Source organism: Bos taurus, chromosome 24, assembly GCF_002263795.3.
Source record: "Bos taurus isolate L1 Dominette 01449 registration number 42190680 breed Hereford chromosome 24, ARS-UCD2.0, whole genome shotgun sequence".
Taxonomy (NCBI): Eukaryota; Metazoa; Chordata; class Mammalia; order Artiodactyla; family Bovidae; genus Bos; species Bos taurus.
Window position 1 is genome coordinate 33,352,037 of NC_037351.1, and position 25,970 is coordinate 33,378,006.

Consider the following 25,970-nt stretch of genomic DNA (forward strand, 5'->3'; position numbering starts at 1 on the left):
AGGCACAGTAATTGTGACAGTGAAATCAGGGTGAGAGAAAGAAACCCAGAGTGTATTTTATTTCACAGATGACTCTTGGGTTCATTTTAACTAAAAGCTTTGTACTTAAAATAGGAATGCATACTGATTCGTAAAAATTATCTGACGGGAGAATTCAATCGTGCCATTCTGAAATTGTTGACTAGCTATAAAATTATGTTCTCTATTCAAGAGAGGTTTAAAAACTTCAGGAAAAGAAGTCTTTACACACTGTAATTGTTAGTTATTCAGGTTGTACAGTGTATTTTACACTAAATTATAGTGATGCTGGGCCTTAATCATGCCATGAGTCTAAGTTTTTAGCAATTTTCATTTGATATAGATTAGAAAAAATTAGTGGGGCCCATATGAGCTTCTGAAAATCAGGAGGAGATTAAACGAAATTGTCTTGTGTTAGGAAGTCCACTCTGGGACGTGTCTCTAGCTACGATCTAGGTCACAGATCAGAGAGGAGGAGCCACCCCCAGGCAACAGAGCTTCAGGGATCCTAAGAGGTCTTAGCGCCCTATTCTCAGCACTACCGTGAGGCTACCATTAATGGGCTTCACCATTCAATCATAATCTACGCTGGCAACAAAGATTCATGTCCACTTGTCACCAGGACAGTTTTAATACCAAGATCGTATTGCAAGTTCTTTCGATTGCAAGGAGATCAAACCAGTCAATCCTAAAGGAAAACAACCCTGAATATTCATTGGAAGTGCTGATGCTGAAATTGAAGCTCCAATACTCTGGCCACCTGATGCAAAGAGCTGACTCATTAGAAAAGGCCCTGATGCTGGGAAAGATTGAAGGCAGGAGTAGAAGGGGATGACAGAGGATAAGATAGTTGGATGGCATCACTGACGCAATGCATGTGAGTTTGAGGACCTCCGGGAAATGTTAAAGGACAGGGAAACCCAGCGTGCTACAGTCCATGGGGTCGCAAAGAGTCGGACACGACCGAGCGACTTAACAACAGCAACATATACATGTTAACCATAATTTTCATGTTACAGCGCTTTCCTGAAGAGCAACTCTTTGCTGGAGAAACACATGCTCACAGACGTCAGCTGGCCCAGGAGTCTGAACTGGCGCCCGGGACGAATCTGCTGGCAAAATCAGGATCCTCCTCTCTTAATGAACATCATCAGAGAGAGAGAGCCAAACCCGGCTTTAGGCCCAAGATCTAGCAGGATATTTACTGACCAGAGCACAGAGCCCTGGTGAAAACAGAAAACAAAACCCAACAAAGCAGAAAAAGAAACGACGACAAACCCTCGCCAAAAAAACTCAACTGTTTTTCTGTTCAAAGTTTCCTAATACAAATATATTTCAGTACTATTGAAAATTCAGTTTTGGTCTAAAAAACCCAAGCCTTGGGTTACCATTTTCTACCGACTTCTTGGCATGATTCTGGTGGGAGAGGGGTGGAAAGAGTGGTCTGTTTGGGAAGGTTACGTGAGATCATGTTCATTAGTGGGCTTCACTCCGTGAGGTATGGCCATGCAAAGGGTCCCCGCTTCCCTCCCCTGCAGGACCAGCCCCCTCCCAAAGCTCCTGTCAGCACAGTACCTGCCATTCCTGGTATCGTGCTGCCGCATATTCTTGATAAAATGAATCTTCTTAAAGTTCTTTGGTCTGGGCGAACCTGAGAGAGTTCGACATCTGAAAAACAAAGCCATTTCAAAAACACAGTCAGTCGGTCTCAGATAGCTGAGACATCTCCACACAAAGACAGGAAGGAAAGACCAGACGAACGGTTTGAGTCACCCCAAGGATAACGAGGACCTTGTGGCTAGAAGCGAGGAAGCTTAAAAAAAAAAAAACAATCCAACAGACAGACAACTTCCTTGAGAATACTTCCTTGATAATAATTTATATGGCTCTGAAGAGCCAGCTAATGAAAGCTATTGCCCTTAATTCCAATAACATAACCTACATGGATTCCAAAGACCTTATGTGTTCCCGTCATCTTAAAAAAGAATCCTTCCACATCGACACAGGTATCAGGAACGGAAAACTGGAAATTCAACGAATTCAGAGGCAGGGAAAAACACTGGCAAATTCAGTTTAAAAACAACCCTGAATCATTTTTCTTCTATAGCAGGACTCTGGCTTGAGTCCCCTGGACTATTGCCTCCACACTCACCTTGGCTATGTTTGGAAGTCACAGCTTTACTTTGAATGAGAAGCAGAGACCTGGCTAGTGGCTGTTTGTTTTTGTTTTTTTTAGATAAATTTTAAATAAATATTTGTTCAACAAATTGACTTGGATTCTAATTAATTTTCCCTAGAATATATGACATGTGCATGCACTGCAGGAATAACAGAGCAGAAAGGTTTTATTTGTGTATATTTTTTCAAAGTTACCTGGCAAAATTCTAAGACACATAACTGCAACAACAGCTAAGATAAAAAGCAAAATCCCAACAAATGAGAATCTGAAGTTTGGTCTTATCTTGAGAAAGGGAGCAACGTCCTCTCTAGTTGGGTTTTTGCTGCCAAAATTTTTTGTTTACTTAAACCTTTCTGACCATAGACCCCCAGGGCTGGTTTCTGGGATCACATCAGATGTGGGTCCCAAGAAGTGGTGCCCAGGTTCCCAAAGCCACACTGAGGGTCTGAGCTGGGCTGTCACCTGAGTTCAGTCAGTTCTGAACTTGGAGGCTTCAGGTAAGAAAACAGCAAGGCGACCCAAGGAGGAGGTAAACCTGAGGGCAGTGGGGTGTGGGGGCCCTTTGGGGGGCAAAGGATTAAGGAATGTTCAGAGTCACACACCTGCCCCTCAGCTCTGATCTTTACTCTCCCCCAGAGGCCTGAAAGGGGCTTCTCAAGTGGTACTAATGGTAAAGAATCCACCTGTCAATATAGGAGACATTAAGAGACATGGGTTCAATCCCTGGGTTGGGAAGATCCCCTGGAGAAGGGAATGGCTACCCTGGTATGGAGCCTGGTGGGCTACAGCCCAGGGGGTTGCAAAGAGTCGGATACGACAGAAGCGACATAGCACGCACTTACGCAGGGGCCTGAAGGGAAATTAGGGGACAGCCCCGGTCTAGACTTCAGGGTGTACATTCCCCTGAAACCCCCTTTCCTGCCCTCCAGGAAGGGCCAGTCTTCCTAGAAGCTGCTTCCTAGGGAGCACTGAAAATTATTTTTTTCCCATAGAAACAGCACCTTAAAATAGAATTTATCTTGAAAAAAAAATACAGTGAAGTGAATGAGTGGTCAAAGCAATGACATGGTAGCTGTACCTGGTGACTTTCATCAGGAAAAGAGGGTTCCCTGGGCATTGGGTCTAGAGGCAGGAAGATCCCCTGCCAGTCATGTCCACTTCACCAGAGTGAAGTGTCCACAGCTCATGGCCACAGCCCGAGTGGCCCTGCCAGCATCCACTCCAGCTCACTACCAACCCTAGTGACCTATCACTCGTAATATCCCCTGGAGCTCTTGTGACAATTACACTTGAGGATTTCTATAAGAGCTTCATACGCTGTCAAGTGATACGTTCAAATACACATGTTCATGTCCATACATATGTGTGTGTGTTAGTCGCTCAGCTGTGTCTGACTCTTTGGAACCCCCCATGAACTGTAGCCCACCAGGCTCCTCTGTCCATGGAATTCTCCAGGCAAGAATGCTGGAGTGGGTAGCCATTCCCTTCTCTAGAGGATCTTCCCAACCCAGGGCTCGAACCTGGATCTCTGGCATTGAAGGTGAACTCCTTACCCTCTGAGCAATCAGGGAAACCCACTCTTTGGGACCCCATGGGCTGTAGCCTGTCAGGCTCCTCTGTTTCTCCAGGCAAGAATACTGGAGTGGGTAACCATTCCCTTCTCCAGGGGATCTTCCTGACCCAGGGATCGAACCCAGGTCTCCTGCATTGCAGGTGGATTCTTTACTGTCTGAGCTACCAGGGAAGGCCCATATGTACACACACGTAAATATTCATATACACATTTCAAGTGTTGTGATTATTATTAAAACTTTTAACTACAAAGGGTGCATATTTTGTTACTATTTGCTTCCTATATTCTTAAAACTGTAGTCCTGGGACTTCCCTGATGGTCTAGTGATTAAGGCTCTGAGCTTCCAATGCATGGGGTGTGGGGGATCTGATCCCCAGTTGGGGAACTAAGATCCTACTTGCTGTGCAATGTGGCCAAAAAAATATTAAAAAAAAAAAAAAAAAAAAACCCGCAGCCTTTATTAAGGGTCCTGATTTCTTGGTTTTTAAATAGATTCTTTTAAAGACAGGCAGTGCCCCACCTGAGGGCATTCTATAGATGCTTCCTGTGGACCTCAGGAAGGGTTTGAATCAGGAAAGACACTCACTGGTCCCACTCCCCACTCTGAGCTTCCAAACACAGATCCAGCCTTCCTGGGGTCCAAAGAGCTACAGCCTCACTCTGCCTTCTCAAGGCCGCACTTGGGAGCAGACCTAGCACCTTGAAGGGTCTCAGTTCTACCCCCAGAATGACTGTTAGAGTCTGCAGGCCACTCAAGGTCCCCCACTGTCTCTCTCACACACGGCAGAAAGTTCTAGAAATATGTAGTCACTGGAGAGAGGAGGATCCTTGAAGGCATAAATGTGTGCTTCCACTGGTTTCTGGACAGGCATTCAGGAGCATCCTTACACACTTACCCTGTGCCCTCGCCCCTTCCTCCACTGCCCCTACCCAGATGCAGAGTTTCCAGGCTCCCGAGTCTAGATGAGGGCAGTGGGCTAAAAGCTGAACTGTGATGACACCCTCCTATGACCTTGAGCTGCTCCCAGTCTCCATGCCTGCAGAAAGAGGTGCTGTTACCCTCGGATTTAGACACAAAATCTTTCAGTCTTCAGCTGGAACCAGAAGTTGGCAAAAGGGCACTGGCGTGTGTTGGCACTGGTAATTACTGAATGGTACAGCAGACAGCACCCCTCAACCCAGACAGGCTGGAGACCAGGGCCGGTGGTGATGGCTGCCACACCTGCGGTTAGCCAAACAGAGGTTTTTCTGGACACCTAACAGACAGCCTAGGTTCTTATTTCTGGGAGACCAGGTAACCACCAGACAATGTGGAAAACCCCCATCTAAAGGCTCTCACGGTTAATGCTCAAGTCTTGGAGTTCAAGGTGGATACAAGAAACTAACTTCTGATGTGCAAGAGAAAAGTGAAACTTTTAAAAAGATAATTGAGCACCAAGTTGCTTCAGTTGTGTCCAACTCTTTGTGACCCTATGGACTGTAGCCCGCTAGGCTCCTCTGTCCATGTGATTCTCCAGGCAAGAATACTGGAGTGGGTTGCCATTTCCTACTCCAGGGGATCTTCCCAACACAGGGATCGAAACTGTGTCTCTTAGGTCTCTGTATTGGCAGGTGGGTTCTTTACCATTAGCTCCATCTGGGAAAGGCCCAAAAGATAACTGAAGAGGTGCTTATTTCTATATTAGCATACAATTCTAACTGCAAAGGGACTTCCCTGGTGGCTCAGTGATAAAGAATCTGCCTGCCAATGCAGGAGATGTGGGTTAGATCCCTGGGTCAGGAAAATCCCCCTGGAGAAGAAAATGGCAACCTGCTCCAGTATTCTTGCCTGGGAAATTCCGTGGACACATTGAAGGAGCCTGACCCACTGTAGCCCATGGGATCACAAAAGAGCTGGACACGACTGAGTGACTACACAACAACAACAATGCTGATGATCTAGCCCTTGGAATTGCAAGCTGTATGTTGTGTTGTGTGTGTGTGTGTTTTAAAGCGTTCAGCTATCACCACCCCGGACCTAAGAAACACTTTAAGAGAACTGTGGCATTGGCAACAATTGCCAAGGAAACCGGAAGACTGAGCACTCAGGTTAAAGCAAGTTAAGCAAGGAAGAAACTAATTTCAAAGCTGCCTGCATTAATGTGTAAATATCCATTTAAAACCATACATTATAAGTGACGCAAAATTAAATTAGGATAGAATTAAATTAGAAACTAATTTAATGAAAGATTAGCTCTTTCTTGTTAGCACTGATTACAGGATACACCTAATTATGCAAAAGGTTTTTAATAGATGCCTTGAAGCAGTTTGTTCTGAGTGCTGACTTTGAAAGCAAGTTGGGCGAATAGCCTTCCGCCCCCGCAGTTCCCAAAACACTTTGGCGTCATTACTGGTACATTCATTTCACAGAATGGAAAGGACCTTAGAGATCAGTCAATTTGTCCCTTCCATTTTACAGGTGGGAAAACGGAGGCCTCAGCATAAGTAAATGAGTTTCCAAAGCCATGTAAGCAGTTAGTATAAAAATGGGGCCAAAAATTCAAATCCCCTGACTCCCAAACTGTTGCCCCTTCTGCGACTTTTATGTCTTAGGAACAAGTTTCTAAGTACATATCAGAATTTTTTATCGAAGTATAGCTGATTTACAACTTTGTGTTGGTTTCTGGTATATGGCGAAGTGATTCACACATGTATCTCTGTGTGTGTGTATTTATTCTTTTCCATTATGGCTTATTACAGAACACTGACGACAGTTCCCTGTGCTCTACAGTATGATCTTGTTGATTTTATACATAGTTGTTTGTATCTGCTAATCCCAAATCCTAATTTATCCCTCCCCTCCCACTTTGGGGCTTCCTTGCTGGCTCGGTGGTAAAGAATCTGCCTGCCAATGGGTTCAATCCTTGGGTCAGGAAGATCCCCTGGAGTTGGAAATGGTAACCCACTCCAGTATTCTTGCCTGGGAAATCCCATGGACAGAGGAGACTGGCAGCTATAGTCAAAAGAGTTGGACATGAACAGGACAACCTCTTCCAATAACCATGAGTTTGATTTCTATGTCTGTTTCTATGGTAAACATCAGAAATTTTTTAATTAAAGAAAGTCCACTAGGGAAAATCTAGACTTCTTAAACTGCCCAACTCCCTTGATTCTGACTTATTTTTTAAACTTTGTATTTACACAAGATTTGTTGGAAATTAAGAACAGCACTCTGTACGTAGAAGCTGGATGAATTTACAGTTAAGGCAAATCAGCCATTCCATTTTCACTCTGACCGTTTGTGGCATCATAGGCCTGAGAGCCAGAGGACAAAGGACCAGCCTGGGCGATGCTGAGAGAGGGTGCAGGGGGTGATGGGGCACCTGACCAGGAACACGGCACCGGGCTCCTCCTATGCCCCCTCTTTACCACAGGAATCCCTAAGGGGGTGACATTACCACCTTGCTCGAATGACCGTGCTCCCTGCAGCCTCTCCAAACTCCAGGGCCTTTGCAGTTCTGTTCACTGATGGGCATCAATTGTGCTCAAATGCCGAAGCCACTCGGTGCCACTTGAGGACGTTTCTCCCCCGCATTCACTAATTAACTTGGGCCACTTAACAGAGACTGACAGGAGAACACTTGCCCCGGGCCACGTGGATCACAGCCACACGCCATCAGCCTAACGTGGTCCCTTGCTACGAACATTTTCTTTTTTTCAATATTTATTTTATTTACTATTTGGCCGTGCCAGGGCTTAGTTGTGTATCAAATCTGGGCCCCCCTGCATTGGGAGCATGGAGTCTTGGCCACAGAACCATGAGGGAAGTCCCTTGGATGTTTTCAAAAAGCCATCAAAAGTGGAAATCAGACTGTCTGGCCCTGACCTTCTGTTTAGAATGATGTCGGTGATGAGACTCACAGTCACGGACGCGTCGGAGCAGATCCCAGGCCTGTCTGCGCTCCACGCTTTATAACCAGGTGGTCCATGGACATGACCTGTGGCCTGGGAGTGAGGCTCTGTGCAGGGAAGGGGCCGGCTCCAGGGGGAGACTCTCCCTCCATCTCAGCCTGCCAGCATCCCCCGTAAACCCGCAGCACACCATCCTACCTGCCTACCCCGCTGCCCCAGCCCCCTGTGCTGACCCCGTCTTCCCTCAGCCTCTCCTCCACCGGCCAGCCCAGTAGGAGCTTCAGTGAGGACTGAGGGGGATGTGGTGTGGGCCCCCTGCACTCCAGGAGGGCTAGAGGAACCGAGCACGATGACAGGAAGGAGAGCTGCCAGTCAGAAGCCAGGCACAGCTCCGCAACTGCTGTCGCCCACCGCCCCCTCCATCCCCCCAAAAAAAGTTGCCTTGAAAGCACTTTTCTAATCCAGAGGGAGAAACGGAACACTTTCAGCCCTGAGGGAGCACTCATAGGTGTATTACCCTTGTCCCCAGCACCTGACCGTGGAGGAACTTAGGGCCCCCGTTAACCAAGTCAGAGACTGCAATGCCTGTGTCCCCTCTGCAAAAGCCAGAGCAGGGTCACATTCTTCTCCATCAAGCAACAATTTTCAAAAAGAAAGGGTCATAGCACCCGAATTCACACGCACACCGGGCTATCCTGGTACATGGTTGGGATTTCACAGCATTCTCCTTCTAATATTCCAAAGGGTTGGGGTTTCCAAACTGAGTCTGGGGATCAGATTGTCATTTTTAGAATTTAATTCTGTAAATAAAGACCTGGAAAAGAAAAGCAAACTTTGGCCTCCTTCTCGTATTGCAGGCCATTCACATACACATAAATGCAACCAGAAAACTGACCTCCGTAGAGGGGCATTCTCCTCAATGTCTTCCAGGGTCTCCAAGGATGATCGCTGGGAGATGAGGCGACGTCTGCAGAGAGAGGGAAAAAAATCTAGGTGTTAAAACTGCGTCATGAAATGGATCAGGAATTTCCGTAAAGCTAAAACTGTTCTAAAATAAAGTCCGTAAAAAAAAAAATCAGACGAAAGGTGTCTTTAAAAGGCTGTCATACTCTCAGACTGTACCCTCAATGCCAAGCCCATCTTGCCTTGCTGAATCCTGACATTCTCCCTGGGAAGAAACGAGACGTGATGGAGACATTGTATGCTGCCAAGTAACAAAACCAGACAAGGTGCCTCTTACTGCATATAAGTTTGGCACTGTGTGTGCACGAGTGTGCTCAGTCACTAAGTCGTGCCCCACTCTTTTGAGACCCCATGGACTGTAGCCCTCCAGGCTCTTCAGTCCATGGGATTTTCTAGGCAAGAATACTGGAATGGATTGCCATTTCCTCCTCCAGTGGATCTTCCTGACCCAGGGACCAAACTCGCATCTCCTGCATTGGCAGGCAGATTCTTTACCACTGAGCCACCTGGGAAGCCCATTGGTACTGTGTGCCCTTTTCCTAGAGCATTAGATATGTTTTTAGTATTAAAATACTGTTAAATATTGAAATATCAGTGGTCGGAACCAGCTTTAGCTGATAAATATTAAATTTTAAAACCATACTAAATAAAATATCAAAATCAGTAGGAGGCAATAAATAAAACTTATGGTCTCAGGGACTTCCCTGGTGGTCGAGTAGGTAAGACTCCATGCTGCCAATGCAGGGGACTCAGGTTCCATCCCCGTTTGGAAAGCTAAGGTCCCACATGCTTTGTGGCACAGCCAAAAGATCAAAACTTACCGTCTCTGGTTGGCCGTGATTTCAAAAGCAACTAGAAACACAGATGACATCATTTCCCCAGGAGAATTTCTCAGTGACCATTAAGAATATATATCAGGACATAACTAGGCAAAACACAAATGCTTTCCAGATGCTAAAGAATTGAAAACCACCTGCCCAAACCTCCTTGATCTTCCTTTGTCCAACTGAAATAAGAATGGGTCCTAGATAACTCAGAATATCTGATACAGGGACCGGGTTGGGTGATGGTTGGCAATGTCACAATAAATCCATTTGAATAAAGACCATCACTTCATAATACAATAGGTGATTTGGCTGATGGTGGGGGGTGGTGGTGATCAGAAAAAAATCTGATTCAATCTTTACCTTGGAAAGGACTAAAATTAGGATGTCTATTTTATATTCACTTGACAACATTTAGGTTAAGAACATGCAATTATAACCAAGGTCTAATTTGTCATTAAAAAAATGAAATTTTTTTGCTTTGTTCTGTGTGTATTGTTTCTGACCAACCATGTGGCTACCTTTTTGTTTCACATTTTATTTTTAATAAGAAAGGTCATTTTTGCAAACCATTTGAGGGCTTCATCGATTTTCTCAGAGCCTGTCTTCATCTTTTTAAAAAATATTTATTTATTTGGCTATGTCGAGTCTTAGTTGCAGCATATGGGATCTCTGATCTTTAAGGTGGCATTCAGGATCTAGTTCCCTGACTAAGGGATTGAACCCGGGCCCCCTGCATTGGGAATGTGGCGTCTTAGCCACTGGACCACCAGGCAAGTCCCGTCTTCATATTTTGACATCAAGTCCTTTCTAAAACACTCAGCATGTTCTCCCTGCTTTTCTCTCCAGTGACCCTTGTCCATCCACGTGTGAGAACTGGAAGCACTCCGACATCACCTTCAGTGTCTTCATGACATGCTGACCTTTTATAAGATATGCAGTTTTATTCTGCAGTTAACTTACACTGAATTTCCATTTCTCTAATGTTGCCAGATTTCCAACAGTTAGCCAGACTGGAGGCAATGGCCTTGGGGAGACACTGGTCTTAACCGAGGGGTAGGGAACTGATTTTATAGGTGGGGATTTGAAAGGAACCCAATTCTTGAGCAAGCAAGAGCTCTCTATGCAGCCCCATGAGTCCGGGGACTTGGCTCACCAGGACCCCTGTGACCCTGTGGTTGAAGGAAGGGGCCACTTCATCTACTGAGGTCAGTTCCTCCGGGTGCCAGGTCTGGCTGGAATGTAGCTGCAGGCTGGGATGGGGGCCTAGTTAGTCCCACTCCCATCCACCAGAGCTCTCAGAGATAGGCATCGCCATGCTCCCCACCCAAGGGATGGTGTGATGCTACAAGGAGCATGTGTGCTGGGGCAGACAGACTGAGATTTCAATCCTGGAGTCTGGAAGCTTTGGAACCTTAGAAAACTTCTTAATCCTTGAGCCTCAGTCTCCTCATCTATGAAATGGGGAGATGAGAAAAACTAAGAGAGAGACATAAAGTCCATGGTACAGAACAGTTTATGACTAGGAGCTCCTGGATTTTCATTATCACTCCAGTTCCTGCAACCGGGGCTGTACCGTGACCCATAACCCTCCCCACTCAGTTAATGGGGTCATCTTGGCTCTCTTAGCTCTGGCAGCTCCTCCAACCCCAGCCAGCGTCTAGACTGTCACTCCAAACACCCTGTGCCTGAGTCAACCTGTGACACGTGCTCCCTCCACTCCTGCCCCTCCTTGTAAGCAGAACTAACTTGGTGTCACATGTGCTGCTGCACCGGTAACATATATAAATTGTGTGTGCTGCTTCTCACCTAATACCAACATCTCCTCCAATGGGCATGTGATTAAAATGATAATTTACTCTGTCTACTTCTGGATAATGTTCTGAGTTGTTAAGTCAAAAGTGAAATATTATTTTAGGTATGCACCTCTAGATTGTCATTAGACAACCTATTCACAGGCAGAAATAAGCGTATGGGTTTCGGACCCTGAAAATCCCAACAAATTCCATCAAACTCCAAGCCTTCCTTTCTAGAATAGCATCATCAGGTGACAGGTAAACACACTTGGCTCGACCTGCAACCGGGGTGACTACAATGACCGTACAGCTTCAAGCTCTCCCTTCCTTCAATCATCCTGACAGGGGTCAACCAGGAAGCCCTGTGGTCAGCCCTGGGCAGCAAAGATACAACCAAGGTTGCAGCAAAGGCCCGGCAAGTGCATTCTGCCCACCCGCCCAACCACACCAACAGCGAGCCTGGCCTGTTGGGACCGCAAAGCTGACCCCGGCTTGACTCCTGTCTTCAAGGGCTCATATTCAAGGAGGAATCCGTGGGACCATCAGCAGGGAATTCCATTAACAATCCCTCGAGCTCCTCTGGCATTTGGGGCTGCCCCTCCTCCCACCTCAAAAATGGTGAGGCCAGTCCTCCAGTTGCGAATGCCAAGTGAACCCACAGAGGACACATCAAGCCCTATAGGGTACCCTGAGGCTCACAGGCTCCTGTCCAGCACTCAGACCTGGAGGTTCACCTTGGAAAACTAGGTCCAGTCCCACAAACACACAATCTGACAATTTCCTAATCTAAAAGCCACTCCCAGCATGCTCTTTGAAAAATAATCAAATTAGGATACATCTTTCTATGTATTTATAAGGATTTGTTTTCTAAAAGCTATTAAATCAGATATTCTCTTCATGAGTTGAACAGCTATAAATTCTCTCTTTCTCTCTCTCACACACACAGAGGCACTCTTAAGGTCTGGATTCCTTAAACGGAAAAAAATCCAAAACTCAAATGCCCAACTGTTCCTTTAAATTCAGCAAACGTGCCTCCCGTCTTCATGAACAGAACCAAGCTATATACTCTTTAAGATGCACATACAGAGCTTGGAAAGAACTACCATGGATCCTTATAAAGAAACCATCATATGCATGTACACACTGCTATATTTAAAATGGATAACCAACAAGGATCCACGAAATAGCACAGGGAACTCGGCTCAGTGTTACGTGGAAGCCTGGATGGGAGGGAGTTTGGGGGAGAATGGATACGTGTATATGTATGGCTGAGACCCACACACACATATATATGTATGGCTGGTGGATATGCTGTCCCACCAGCATATCATAGTGTTAATCAGCTATACTCCAATATAAAATAAAAAGTTAAAAAAAAAAAAAAGAAATTGTCACATGGCAGCAGGAAAACAAAGATGTGATCCCTGCCCTTCCTGCCACAAAGGGCCTGCCCTGTGGTGATCGCTCATCTCTGCCCCCTACCACCCAGCTACATCCTTCCAGGCTGTGTAAGAACATCTTCCCTTGCCTTCTATTCTCAGAAAGCCCCAAATGAAAGGGAAGGCTAAGAATAGGTGGCCAGCCTTCACCAGACACTTTTCACACTGCCGTCTGCCTCATAAACCAAGTCCATGACTGTGCAGACTCCTAACCATTGGGCACGGTTAACAAGCAGAGGTCTTTGCATATTTTAATGACTGATGAGGAATACTCAGCCTTGGACCAAAACAGCATGCCCCCTTATTAACCAAGCAGACATTCAATAACAGCCCAAGCATTCTGCGTCGACATCACTACATGGATGGCTGAGTCCTCAGAATTCAGGGTCCCCTCTGTTATCTGACAACTATTATCTGGGTCCTTCCACACTGGCCACCAACACTTTTGAGGCCGATGTGGTTCACATTCAACACTCATAGGTGAGTCAGCCTCCCTAAAGCCCCCAGGCTCATTTTAGAGTATTATCCTTTGAAGGCTGGACTCTGCTGGGGCAAGAAAATGCCAATACCTGATGTGTTTGTCTATCTAGATATACCTACGTGGACCGACTAATTCACTTCTCATTTGGGCTAATGGTTGACGGTGGTGCAAGTCACCTAGGACCCAGGGCTGGTCACAGTGGGAGTCCTGGCAGTGGAGCCTCATCATAGTGGACACTGGACTCACTGATGTCCCTGCTGACCAGTGAGGCCAGGGCAGGGTCATCCTGGGTCCCTCTGCTCAGGGTAATTCCCTTATGGGGTGACCCAGGGCAGCAGCTTGGCCCCAAATCCAGTGTCAGGTAGTGGGCACAAGCGGGGACAGCTCTGGCCCCTGATGTAGGACCAAGAGGAGATAAGGAAGGTGATCCCTGGTCCGACAAGTAAGTCGGGTTGGATCAATGCTCTCCACCCTGGCTACACCCAGGGAACGCGCACCATCTCTGGGAGAAAAACTCAAGCTTTGAGAGTAAGAAGAAACCCTGACCACCTGGGCCAACAAATTGCTATCCTGTGTGGCTCTGCTTCTCCCCATGTAAGGAACCCCCTTCCCGGCTGTAAGACAGGCCACTGGACGGGGCGTGAGGGCCCCATGGATTGCTCAGCTATACAGGGGATGTGCCAGCTGAGGTCATAATTACTTCAAATCCATCTAGACAGTTATCATGATCAAAAAAGCCCAAACAAAACCTCCAACCACAGAACTTTTTCCTCTAGTCACCAGACACCTATACACTTGTAATTTATTTGCTTTGTTACTTGTGTCCTTCTCACACTGACCACCTCCTTCCTGTTGGAAAAAAAGTGATGACTCCAGGGGATTTCCCCAGTGGTCCAGTGGTTAGGACTCCATGGTCCCACTGCAGGGGTGCCTGGGTTTGATCGCTGGTTGGGGAATCGTGATCCTGCAAACATGACAGTGTGACCAAAAAATAAAAATTAAAAAACCAAAACAAGTACAGAGATAATAACACAGAAACATATACATTACCATATGTAAAATAGATAGCCAATAGGAATTTGCTATATGACTCAGGGAACTCAAACTGGGGCTCTGTGACAACGTAGAGGGGTGGGAGGAGGTGGGAGGTGGGAGGGAGGTTCAGGAGGGAGGGGACATATGTATACCTATGGCTGATTCATGTTGATGTATGGCGGAAACCAACACAATATTGTAAAGCATTCATCCTTCAGTTAAAAATAAATAAACTTAACTATAAAAAAAAAAAAAATGGCCCCTCCTGCCACTGAGCTGCTCAGCAAAGCACTCGCTCCCCTCACCTGTGCAGGCTCAGGGGTGGTGTGTACTTAGCCAACAGCAGGGACTCGATCAAGGCCAGCTGAATAAACTCATAGAGTTCGCCATCAGCAGGTGGGTGTCTGGGGAATCTTCCCAGGCAGCGTTTTCGTGGCCTTCCACTCAAGGCTTCCCTATACACAGTTATTACTGGGATTTCTCTGTTCAATCCACCAGATCCCAGTCTGATCACCAGAGCCCAGAAATCATCCTCAGAAAGCATCCCATAGCCTCACGACAGTGAGAAGCAGTAGACCCTACCCCTGCAGGAGGTGGGGGGGCGGGCAGGAGGGATGGGGAGAAGGGTCAGTGCTCCCAGCACAGCCCAGCAGTGTGCAGGTAGAAGGCCTGATCTGTTTAAAATGGATTTCTTCTGAGTTTATTAAACATTCATTTCCCACTTGCTTTTTGACTATAAGAGTAATAGGTTTTCATTGTTAAAAAAAATTCGAAGATGTGTGAAATAGAAATTGAAGAAATGACCTGCAAACCCCAGGGCCCAGAGAGCACCCTCTAAGAGTCTGGTGTGTGTCCTTTCAGACTTGCTCCTAGTTTCACACATGCTTGTAAACATAAATGTGTACATATATATATATATATATACACACACACACAGCCTCCTCTGTCCATGGGATTCTCCAGGCAAGAATACTGGAGTGTGTTGCCATGCTCTCCTCCAGGGGATCTTCCCGACCCATGAATCGAACCCATATCTCTTACGTCTACCTGCATTGGCAAGTGGGTTCTTTACCACTAGAGCCACCTGGGAAGCCCTTTCAGACATATACTTTTTATTTATCTGGCTGCATCGGATCTTAGCTGCAGCACATGGGCTTCTCTAGCTTTGGTGCTCGGGCTTCTCTCTAGTTGTGGCACACGGGCTCAGTAATTGCAACATGTGAGATCAGTTGTCCCGAGGCACGTGGGATCTCAGTTCCCTGATCAGGGATCGAATCTAAGTCCTCTGCATTAGAAGGAGGATTCTTAACCACTGGACCACAAGACAAGTCCCAGAGATAGACTTTTTAGCAGGTAGAGAATCCCTTTGCAAAATGTCCTAAGATTCCATCCCTTGGTCAACATATCTCACCTACAAGAGAGGGCTTATTACTTCATTAAGCCATAAAGAGAAGAACCCCTATGAATCCAAGAATCATACTTTCACTGATACAGCTTTTATGAAAATGCTGGCTTTCAAATACCAGGCTCTCAAGGTCAAGTGCTAATGTTCCACTGCTCTTTCCTTCATTCTCTCACACGGCTTCTGATTGTTGGGGTCATAGCACCAGAAGCTCGAGCTCCACACTCAGCATCTAAATTGGGATGATTTTGGTCGTGATTTGGCAAATTTTACAGCCAAGATCCCAGATGCTTCTGTAGCAGAAATTGTCAGATTGTGCTCCTTGAAGAAGCAAACTGTTTTGCACCAGTACATATGTGTTCACAGATGAAGGAAGAGAAGTCAGCTGCCACCTCTCAACAGAAGTTACAGAGTCTTACAGCAAAACGGCCCTGGCTTCAGCCAGAAGACGTGTTCGTTAGACGCATGTTCAGTTCTGCTTTCCACGGATCTAAAGCAATCTGTCTCACAGCAAAGGTGCTGGTGGAACTGAGTGAGGCCCTAGCTTGCCCATGTGGCAACGGCTGCTTGTCAGACTGTGGAAGAAACTCCAGAGGAGAGCTGGGGACTCTCAGCCAGACATCACAGTCTGGCTGGGCCAGGTCACTAGGCTGGGGTGGCTGCAGAACCCCCGGCCTGGACCAGTCAGGCCCTGCAGGAGTATTAGGCAAAGAGCGCATGACTGGTTTGCTTGAGCAGGGGAAAAAACCCTCTCCCCTGCGGCAGCATAATGCATGTACAGCCAGATCCACCCTCAGAATACTGATGGACACAGTTGACACCTCCAGAGGATCATGGCAGGTTTCCTTGCAAAGGAAGGAAATAGATAATCTTTAATAAAAGAAGAGCTGTGTGGATCCAGAAACAGACCAAAAAAAAAAAAAAAAAAGGCTAGGAAACTGATTTCGAATCTGACTACATTTTAAGAGTCTCTAGCTGATGAGCTGGGCAAAGAATCACATTGAAATCAATACACTGAGATGCCAATCAGCTTGTTCAATTAAGATCTGTTTCTATGTTTAAAAAATTCAGCCATTTCCTGTTTTTGCAAACATTTATTTATTAATGGAATATCAAATAGCAAGCAGCAAGCTGAATACTGAGAGACAGCAGTATATAAATACTGTCTCCTCCCTCATGGAGTTTACATTTACGATAAGGAAGACAGACAAGAAACAAGTAAAATGATTCTAATTGTAAAAGAAATTAACACAAAGGGGGAAGAAAGCAAATGGTCTAATAATACTGTGGGGCTACTAGCAAGACAGACTTCCCAGGTGGCTCAGCGGTAAAGAATCCGTCCGCCAAAGAAGGAGCTGCAGCAGACACAGGTTCAGTCCCTGGGTGGGAAAGATCTCCTGGAGTAGGAAATGGCAACCCACTCCAGTATTCTTGCCTGGAGAATCCCATGGACAGAGGAGCCTGGTGGGCTACAGTCCGTAGGGTCGCAAAGGGTCGGACGGGACTGAGCAACTGAGCGCACACACACGCTCTCAGGATACATTTAAGTCATCTGTAAATGTATTCAGTTCTTGTTGCCACATTTTTATACTCCTGTCTACAAAGCAACTCCAAGTGTTTACAGGGAATTCGGAGGCACTCAGCTTGTCCGAGTCTACTTTTGTTTCAAGGTTCTCATCAGACTCACCAAAACCTGGAAAACCAAGGTGTGAGGTCATCTTGGCATGGAGGGCTATGCACAGACAGACTTGTGGGCAGGGTTTAATAACTGGCCAGGTGATTTACACCTCAGATTCCAAGTCCACGCTACCCACTGGGCCCTGCTGATCTTACAAAATCCCCTTTCCATCATGTCATTCCCTAATTTGAAGATCCACAATGATTCTCCCTGGGAACAAGTTCAAACTCCTCTTAAAAAGGGACTAAGACCTCTGACTAGAGGTCAGAGGACAGAGCAGACACAGCACAAGGGGCCATCCTGAAAGCAGGTCTCCTGGGGGCATTCCTGGGGTCCCAGCGAATTGGGGCGGGGGGCTCAGCCAGGGCCACGAGCTGACAGTGCCACATTCTAATTCCCCCTGTACCCCATCCTGGAGGGAAGGGCCTGGCACTGCAGCTGGAGGGAGCAAGTTGGCCAAATGTACAGAACAGGAACCAAGAGCAGGTGTTTTTGTTTTAAAATCAGGACCCAGAAAAGTTTTGGGCTTTGTGTGACTGATGAGATAAACAACAGTGTCCTTCAAAAGAAGATGCCAGATACCCACGGCGGGTGAACAGGGAGCCAAGCCAGGACAGGGTGAGGATGGGAAGGAGACATGAGCAATAAAAAGACCACTCAAAATAAAAAGATCAGCTTCATACTAGAAAGGAAAGAGGCCTGTCGATCGAAAAGAACCAGTTCAAGAAGTCTGGGGCCAACTCACGTTTGTTCTGAGTAGGAACCAGAATCTAAAGAATCAAATCCAGGTATTTCTGTGAAAAGGGTGCCCTGAGCCAGATGCGGAGCGTGTGGGAGGCAGGGGAGGGTGCTAGTGAGCTCAGACAAGAGCCAAGATTTAACTGGGAGAGGACCTGCTGGAGAAGGAGCAGCCGGTCTAGCACAGGAGGTTCGAGGGTAAACTCAGGAAGGATGGACACACACGCCTCACGGGAGCTGGATAGGACAGAAGACCAGGTTTTGCAAGACACAGAGGCATTCCTTGAAGCAACGTCAGGGAAGAAGCCCAACAGAAATCAGGAGCCAGACAGGTCCCAATCAGATGGCGGTTCCAGGAGGAGCTGGTGAGACCCCGAAAGTCAAGTGAACATGCAGATGGGTGGGCTGGGAGCTGCACCGCAGTGCGGTGAAACAGACATGTGCACCCCGAAGCATGAGTGCACTTGTGTGTGCATTTACACGGTTGTTGTTGTTCAGTTGCTAAGTCACATCCGACTCTTTGAGACTGCATGGACTGCAGCACGCCAGGCTTCCCTGTCCTTTGCTATCTCCTGGAGCTTGCTCAAACTCTTGTCCATTGAGTCGGTGAAGCCATCCAACCATCTCATGCTTTGTTGCCCTCTTCTCCTTTTGCCTTCAATCATCAAACATTTATATGGTGTTTCCTTCTAGAGCCGGGAACTTCCTGATGTTCAAGCTGGTTTTAGAAAAGGCAGAGGAACCAGAGATCAAATTGCCAACATCCGCTGGATCATGGAAAAAGCAAGAGAGTTCCAGAAAAACATCTATTTCTGCTTTATTGACTATGCCAAAGCCTTTGACTGTGTGGATCACAATAAACTGTGGAAAATTCTGAAAGAGATGGGAATACCAGAACACCTGACCTGCCTCTTGAGAAATTTGTATGCAGGTCAGGAAGCAACAGTTAGAACTGGACATGGAACAACAGACTGGTTCCAAATAGGAAACGGAGTATGTCAAGGCTGTATATTGTCACCCTGTTTATTTAACTTATAAGCAGAGTACATCATGAGAAACGCTGGACTAGAAGAAGCACAAGCTGGAATCAAGATTGCCGGGAGAAATATCAATAATCTCAGATATGCAGATGACACCACCCTTATGGCAGAAAGTGAAGAGGAATTAAAAAGCCTTTTGATGAAAGTGAAAGAGGAGAGTGAAAAAGTTGGCTTAAAGCTCAACATTCAGAAAACGAAGATCATGGCATCCGGTCCCACCACTTCATGGGAAATAGATGGGGAAACAGTGGAAACAGTGTCAGACTTTATTTTTCTGGGCTCCAAAATCATTACAGATGGTGACTGCAGCCATGAAATTAAAAGATGCTTACTCCTTGGAAGGAAGGTTATGACCAACCTAGATAGCATATTGAAAAGCAGAGACATTACTTTGCCAACAAAGGTTCGTCTAGTCAAGGCTATGGTTTTTCCTGTGGTCATGTATTGATGTTAGAGTTGAACTGTGAAGAAGCCTGAGCGCCGAAGAATTGATGCTTTTGAACTGTGGTGTTGGAGAAGACTCTTGAGAGTCCCTTGGACTGCAAGGAGATCTAACCAGTCCATTCTGAAAGAGATCAGCCCTGGGATTTCTTTGGAAGGACTGATGCTAAAGCTGAAACTCCAGTACTTTGGCCACCTTATGCGAAGAGTTGACTCATTGGAAAAGACTCTGATGCTGGGAGGGATTGGGGGCAGGAGGAGAAGGGGACAACAGAGGATGAGATGGCTGGATGGCATCACTGACTCGATGGACATGAGTCTGAGTGAACTCCAGGAGTTGGTGATGGACAGGGAGGCCTGGCGTGCTGTGATTCATGGGGTCGCAAAGAGTTGGACACGACTGAGCAACTGATCTGATCCTTCTAGAGCAGAGCAACAAAGAAGGGGCAGGAACACCTGCAGGACAGGTGTGGGGGAGTGATGTGGAGGCAGTAGGTTGGAGGTGGTCCCTTAGACTGAGGCTGATTGTAACCTGTTCTGAACCTTCTGAAGGCCCGCAGGCACCTGAGTGGTGTCAGATGGACTCCCCTCCGGCCTCTTCAGGAAGTGTGTCATCCTGGATCCTCTTTTTGGTAGTACTCAGCACGGGGTCTTCTCTTAAACAGCTCACCCTGACAATAGCTCCAGCATCAGCGACCTCACCTTTCTTTCCCAATCCTCAGGAGGACTTAACTGTTGCTTTGCAAGGATGCCTTTACATGCTAAAAACCTTCTGGGACTTCCCTGACGGTCCAGTGGTTACGACTCTGAACTTATAACACAGGAGGCAGAGGTTCTGTCCCTGGTTAGGGAACTAGGATCCTGCATGCTGTGCAGCCAAAACAACAAATAAATAAGAAAACCTTCTAAGCCATTAGAAGCCAGAATGGGGGCCCTCTATGCCCAGCGCTGTGGGGTCTGTAGCGCAAAGACTGGCGACGGACAGGAGGAAGTTGAGCTCTACCCCGGGAGGTGAAGTCTGCTCCCTGACTCTCCGTTTGAAGAGCTGAGATGTCAGTGGAAGCTGATTTAATTAGAACCAGCAGAGACAGGCAGGGCAGGTGACTTCCATGCTGGTATTTCACAGAACCTTTCGAGGCCTTTCCAGCATAATCGTTCCCCTGAGTTTCTCCTTTGGTTTCCAGCTTGACCTTTCTCTGCTCCAAAGGGCCTTCAGTAGAAATGGATTCTGACAGCTCGGAAACAGCAGGCAATTATTTATAGCAAATTCAGGATGGATGGGGTTTCATCAATCTTTATTTTCTGGTTTTCCCGATTAACCACGGCCTGCACTCAGTCACAGCGTACAGAAACGAAGACAGATGAGCCCTTGTCTTTCCAGCTTCAAGCATCAGCCTCCTTTTGCCCACTGAGGGACTCAAATGATCTCATTTGTCTCTGGAGCCTTTTAAAAAAATCCCTTGTTTTTCCTGGGCTGCCGAAGTTTAGTCTCTTTATTGAAAGCTGATGGGGACTTTCACAACGGGATCGCTAGGCTCATAAGAGGCTTATGGGGTAAGGAATGTGCCATGGTGACCAAATCGTAATTCAAAAGAAAACTCAGAATCTGTTTCACCTGCTCTTCATCCAAATCCTACCATCCTCCTAAGGCACAGTGCAGTGTTACCTGCTCTGCCAAGCTGTCTCTGACATTTTCTGAGCTCTTACAACATTTCTGAGTTCTTACAACCATACTACATGGAAATATTGATATCTAGATACTTGTAGAATGATTGATTTTATTCTTATTATGCCCTGTATCTCCATGACGCATGCAAGCTTAGTTGCTCAGTCGTGTTTGATTCTTTGTGACACCATGGACTGTAGCCCTCCAGGCTCCTCTGTCCTTGGGATTTTCCAGGCAAGAATACTGGAGTGGGTTGCCATTTCCTTCTCCAGGGGATCTTCCCAACATAGGGATCAAACCTGCGTTTCCTGTGTCTCCTCCATTGCAGGTGGATTCTTTACCTGCTGAGCTATCAGGGAAGTCCCCGTCTCTCCAATCTGACTGCAAATACCTGGAAAAGATAATTATGTCTTCCCTTCTCTATTTTCTATTTTTCTGGCTGCGCTGGGTCTTTGCTGTGGCATATGGGCTGTTCATTGCAGTGTGCAAACTTTACCTAATTGCAGCCTGTGGGCTTAGTTGTTCTGTAGCACGTGGAATCTTAGTTCCCCAAGTAAGGATTGAACCTGTGTTCTCTGCATTGGAAGGACCACTGGACCACGAGGGAAGATCCTGTCTTCTGTTCTTTGAAACCTCCTTAATGACAGCACAAAGCCTTGTCATAACAGCTGTCTGCAGCTACATCAGGCTCACAAGAAGCAAGGATGGATCTTAACGCTCCAAGGAGTCAGATGAACACTGCTCAGGGGGACTCTTCTGAGTCCTCTCAAAAAACCAGGAGATCCAAACCATATCACAAATGAGGTCCAAATGAAAGCTGGGACTGCAGAGATCGTCAGTGGTCAAACTTCTTCCAAGTAGCAGAATTTTTTTTTCAAACTAAATGTTAAATCAAGTCCCAAGATATAAAACAGATTAGAGTAACGATAAGTTTTACAAGTAATTTTTTGACATTCAAATGTATAACTCCATCACGATTAGAGCAGTGAAACTATTTTGATGCACAAGCAAATCTCAAACGAGTAGTTACAGATGATATTTCTAACCTGAGGTCATGTCAGTGTCTAGTTTGTCTTTTTAATCTTGGTTGTAGAGTATGGAGATAATCCCAGTTGATACACATAAGTAGGTACCTATGGTAACCATTTTCAAACATCTCAAGACTCACTTCAATTAAATAGACGTGGCCAGTTAAACTTAGTTGCATAAAATCAACTTACTCTGGCAGCATAATTAAAGCAAAATTAATGTACAGGCGGTCACCAGCATGATAGGATTTGCTATAGAAAGCTATTGATTTTGTATTTTTCAGCAGTTTTTAAAAACACTTTATATATATATGTATACATTATAAGTGTATAACATTATACCTCAAAATGTTAAACACAAAATTACCCCATATAAGTGGCGATTCCATTCCTAGACATAATTCAAGAGACATGAAAGTTATATTCACACAAAAAGTTGTATGTGAATGTTCACAGCAGCAATATTTATAACAGCCAAGAGGTGAAAACAACCTAAATTCCATCCGACTGACGAATGGATGAATAAAATGCAATATTCTTCAGCCATAGAAAGGAATGAAGTACTGATGCTAAGCTTAAGTTGCTTCAGTCGTGTCCGATTCTGTGCAACCCCATAAACGGAAGCCCACCAGGCTCCCCCAACCCTGGGATTCTCCAGGCAAGAACACTGGAGTGGGTTCCCATTTCCTTCTCCAATGCATGAAAGTGAAAAGTGAAAGTGAAGTCGCTCAGTTGTGTCCGACTCTTCGCGACCCCATGGACTGCAGCCCACCAGGCTCCTCCGTCCATGGGATTTTCCAGGCAAGAGTACTGGAGTGGGGTGCCGTTGCCTTCTCCGAAGTACTGATAGAGGATACAAAACAAATGGACCTTGAAAACACTATGCAAAGTGAAAGGAGACCGCTGCACAAGACCACATGGTGTATGAGTCCAATTAAACAAACTCCATAGAAGCAGAAAGTGGATTAGAGGTTGTCTAGGGCTGGGTGTGGGAAGCAGAAGGAATGGGAAATGACTGTTGATGGCCACAGACCTTCTTTTTAGGGTGATGAAAATGCTCTAAATTAGAGCATGGTTGCACAAGCCTGTGAATGTACTAAAACCCAAGACTTGTGGTTTGTTGTTCGGTCACTAAGTTGTGTTCGACTCTTTGTGACCCTGTGGACTAGGATCCTCTGGGCTCCTGGTCCTTCACTGTCTCTTAAAGTTTGCTCAAATTCATGTCCATCGAGTCAGTGATGCCATCCAATCATCTCCTCCTCTGCCGCCCCCTTCTTTTGCCTTTAATCTTTCCCAGCACAGGGTCTTTTCCAAAGAGTTGGCTCATACTGTTTTCTAGAAAGGACAGAGCCTGGGGGCAACTTTCAAGAAGCAAGAAGAAAGACAAAACACCCTCCGAGGTGCTTCTGTCAGCGTCTGGGGAAGTAGTTTAATTTTTTAACAGCTTATTCGGAACCCTTTGAAAATACATTATTAGCACATCGGTCTCACTGTCTAGCTAATTAGCAACTGCAGTTCTAATTACCAGGCTGTTCAGGAAAGGTTTCCAAAGTGAATGTGCAGTCAGAGAGCTATGCCGAAAACCACATGGACATTCACTTAAATGTCCTGTGGATCCAACTGCTTATTGGATGCTCTGGCAAAAGTCCAACCCAGAGGTCTGAGCAGCTCTTTATGCCAGCACTTCGGTGTGAGACTCCATGGTTATTATGGGAAATAACCTATTTTTATTAAACATTTGTATTGCGGGCTTCCCAGGTGGCACAGTGGTGAAGAACCCACCTGCCAGTGTAGGAGAAGCAAGAGATGCAGGCTCAATCCCTGGGTCAGGAAGATCCCCTGGAGTAGGAAATGGCAACGCACTTCAGTATTCTTGCCTGGGAAATTCCATGGACAGAAGGGCCTGGTGTGCTACAGTCCATGGGGTCACAGAGTCCGACAGGACTGAGCACGTGTACACACACACACACACGGTTGAGTTATTATATTAGTTTTAGGTGTACAACATAGTAATTTAACACTTTTATGGGTTATACTCCATTTAAAGTTATTATTAAAATATTGGCTATATTCCCTGTGAAAAGTGAAGCTCGCTCAGTCGTGTCCGACTTTTTGCGACCCCATGGACTGTAGCCTACCATGATCCTCCATCTGTGGGATTCTCCAGGCAAGAATACCCAGGGATTGAACCCGGGTCTCCTGCATTGCAGGCAGACGCTTTACCATCTGAGCCACCAGGGAAGCTCATATTCCCTGTGACGCACAATATATCCTTGTAACTTACTCATTTTATCCACAGTAGTTTGTGTCCTTTAATTCTCCTACCCTTATCATGCCTCTCCTCTCTTCCCTCTCCCCACTGGTAACCACTTGTTTGCTCTCTATACCTGTGAGTCTGTTTTGGTATAACCCATTTGTTTATTTTTTTAGATGTGCATATAAGTGATCACATATAGTATCTGTCTTTCTCTGACTTACTTCACTAAGCATAACACCCTCCATGTCCATCCACGTTGCTGCAAATGGCAAAATCTCACTCTTCTTTACGGCTGAGTAGTAGTCCATTGTGTCCATGTGTGTGATATATCACAAATAATATATTCTTAACAACCTCCAAGGTGAGGGATATATTATTTTCAACTAATGTTTCCAAAAGCAATGGGCTAAAATAAATGTAACCGGTTGCCATTTTATCTTCCTAAGGATGTTCGCTGGTGTTGTTGAGGGCAGGATCCTTATACCGGATCTCTGGGATCTCTTAGGGGGTCTGCCTGCACACCTTTAAAATCAGATGTAAGGCACGCATGCATATATGTGTGTCTACACTCTCTCTCTTCTAAAAGAGAATCTATGAGATCCCAAGAAAAGATCAGAACCCACTGTTATCAGGTAAAGAATGATGCCAGCAGGGGTGACAGGGCAGAGTCCCAGATCCAGTTCTGTCCCTATTATGTAACTTGCAGCAAGATATCATTGTTACCATTATCAATGTCATCAGTACATACACACAAATATTCAGTCCTTGGTGGTGGAGATACAGAGAAAAGCAAAGAAATGTGAGACCTGGTTCCTGTTCTGGGTGACTATTATGGAGACAGGGCAAACACAGCTCTGAAGCTTGGAGAATTTGATCAAGTACTCACAAGCCAGAGCATGAAATGCAGGTGAGCTCTGAGCCATGCCCACTTGGCAGGGAGGCAAGGCTGACGGGCTTGTGGGGAACCAGAGTTCCACTGAGGATGCGTGTAGAGGGGGACTCTCTGCAGAGCCTTTGGCTCTGCCTGATGAGGGAGGCATGGAGCCCAGGTGGCTAGGGTTTTACTAGGTGGCAGGAATCTTGGAAAAAGCTGAGGGATGACGGTCAAAGCAGAGATGAGGGTAGAGCGTGAAAGCTGGGTAGACTCTAAAGATCGCAGAAGAAATAATAACACTCTGATCTAGCAAAAGGAGAGTAGCAAAACAGAAGGATTTTGTAAAACGTTACCAAGAAAGGGATGCTCAGGACTTCCCTGGTGGTCCAGTGGCTAAGACTCCACACTCCCAATGAAGGGGTCTGGGTTTGATCTCTGATCAATGTCAACTACAAACTGGTACTTGCCAAAAGCATTGCCAGTGACTGAACAACCAGGGCATTTGCCATCTGCCTCTGCAGATTGAACCCTATGTTGCTCCAGCTGTTGACCTTCAACACCCACTGCGGGAGTTCAGGGTGGAGTAAGGCACTCTGTGCTCCAGGCAATCTGGTGGGACAGGTCTTTAGATAGCTAGATATCTTCAG

At 46.1% G+C, this 25,970-nt stretch overlaps 1 protein-coding gene across 2 annotated transcripts in view; it reads right to left on the minus strand.

Moving 5' to 3' along the window:
* CABLES1 (Cdk5 and Abl enzyme substrate 1) overlaps positions 1–25,970 on the minus strand; it is a 102,220-nt gene that overhangs the window by 46,029 nt on the left and 30,221 nt on the right. For both annotated transcript variants that reach the window (XM_024984431.2, XM_002697726.5), the window contains exons 2-3: positions 8,557–8,628; positions 1,594–1,686 (exon numbers count right to left, since the gene is read on the minus strand). In XM_024984431.2, the coding sequence (XP_024840199.1) occupies positions 1,594–1,686; positions 8,557–8,628 (165 nt within the window). The remainder of the gene's footprint in view (positions 1–1,593; positions 1,687–8,556; positions 8,629–25,970) is intronic.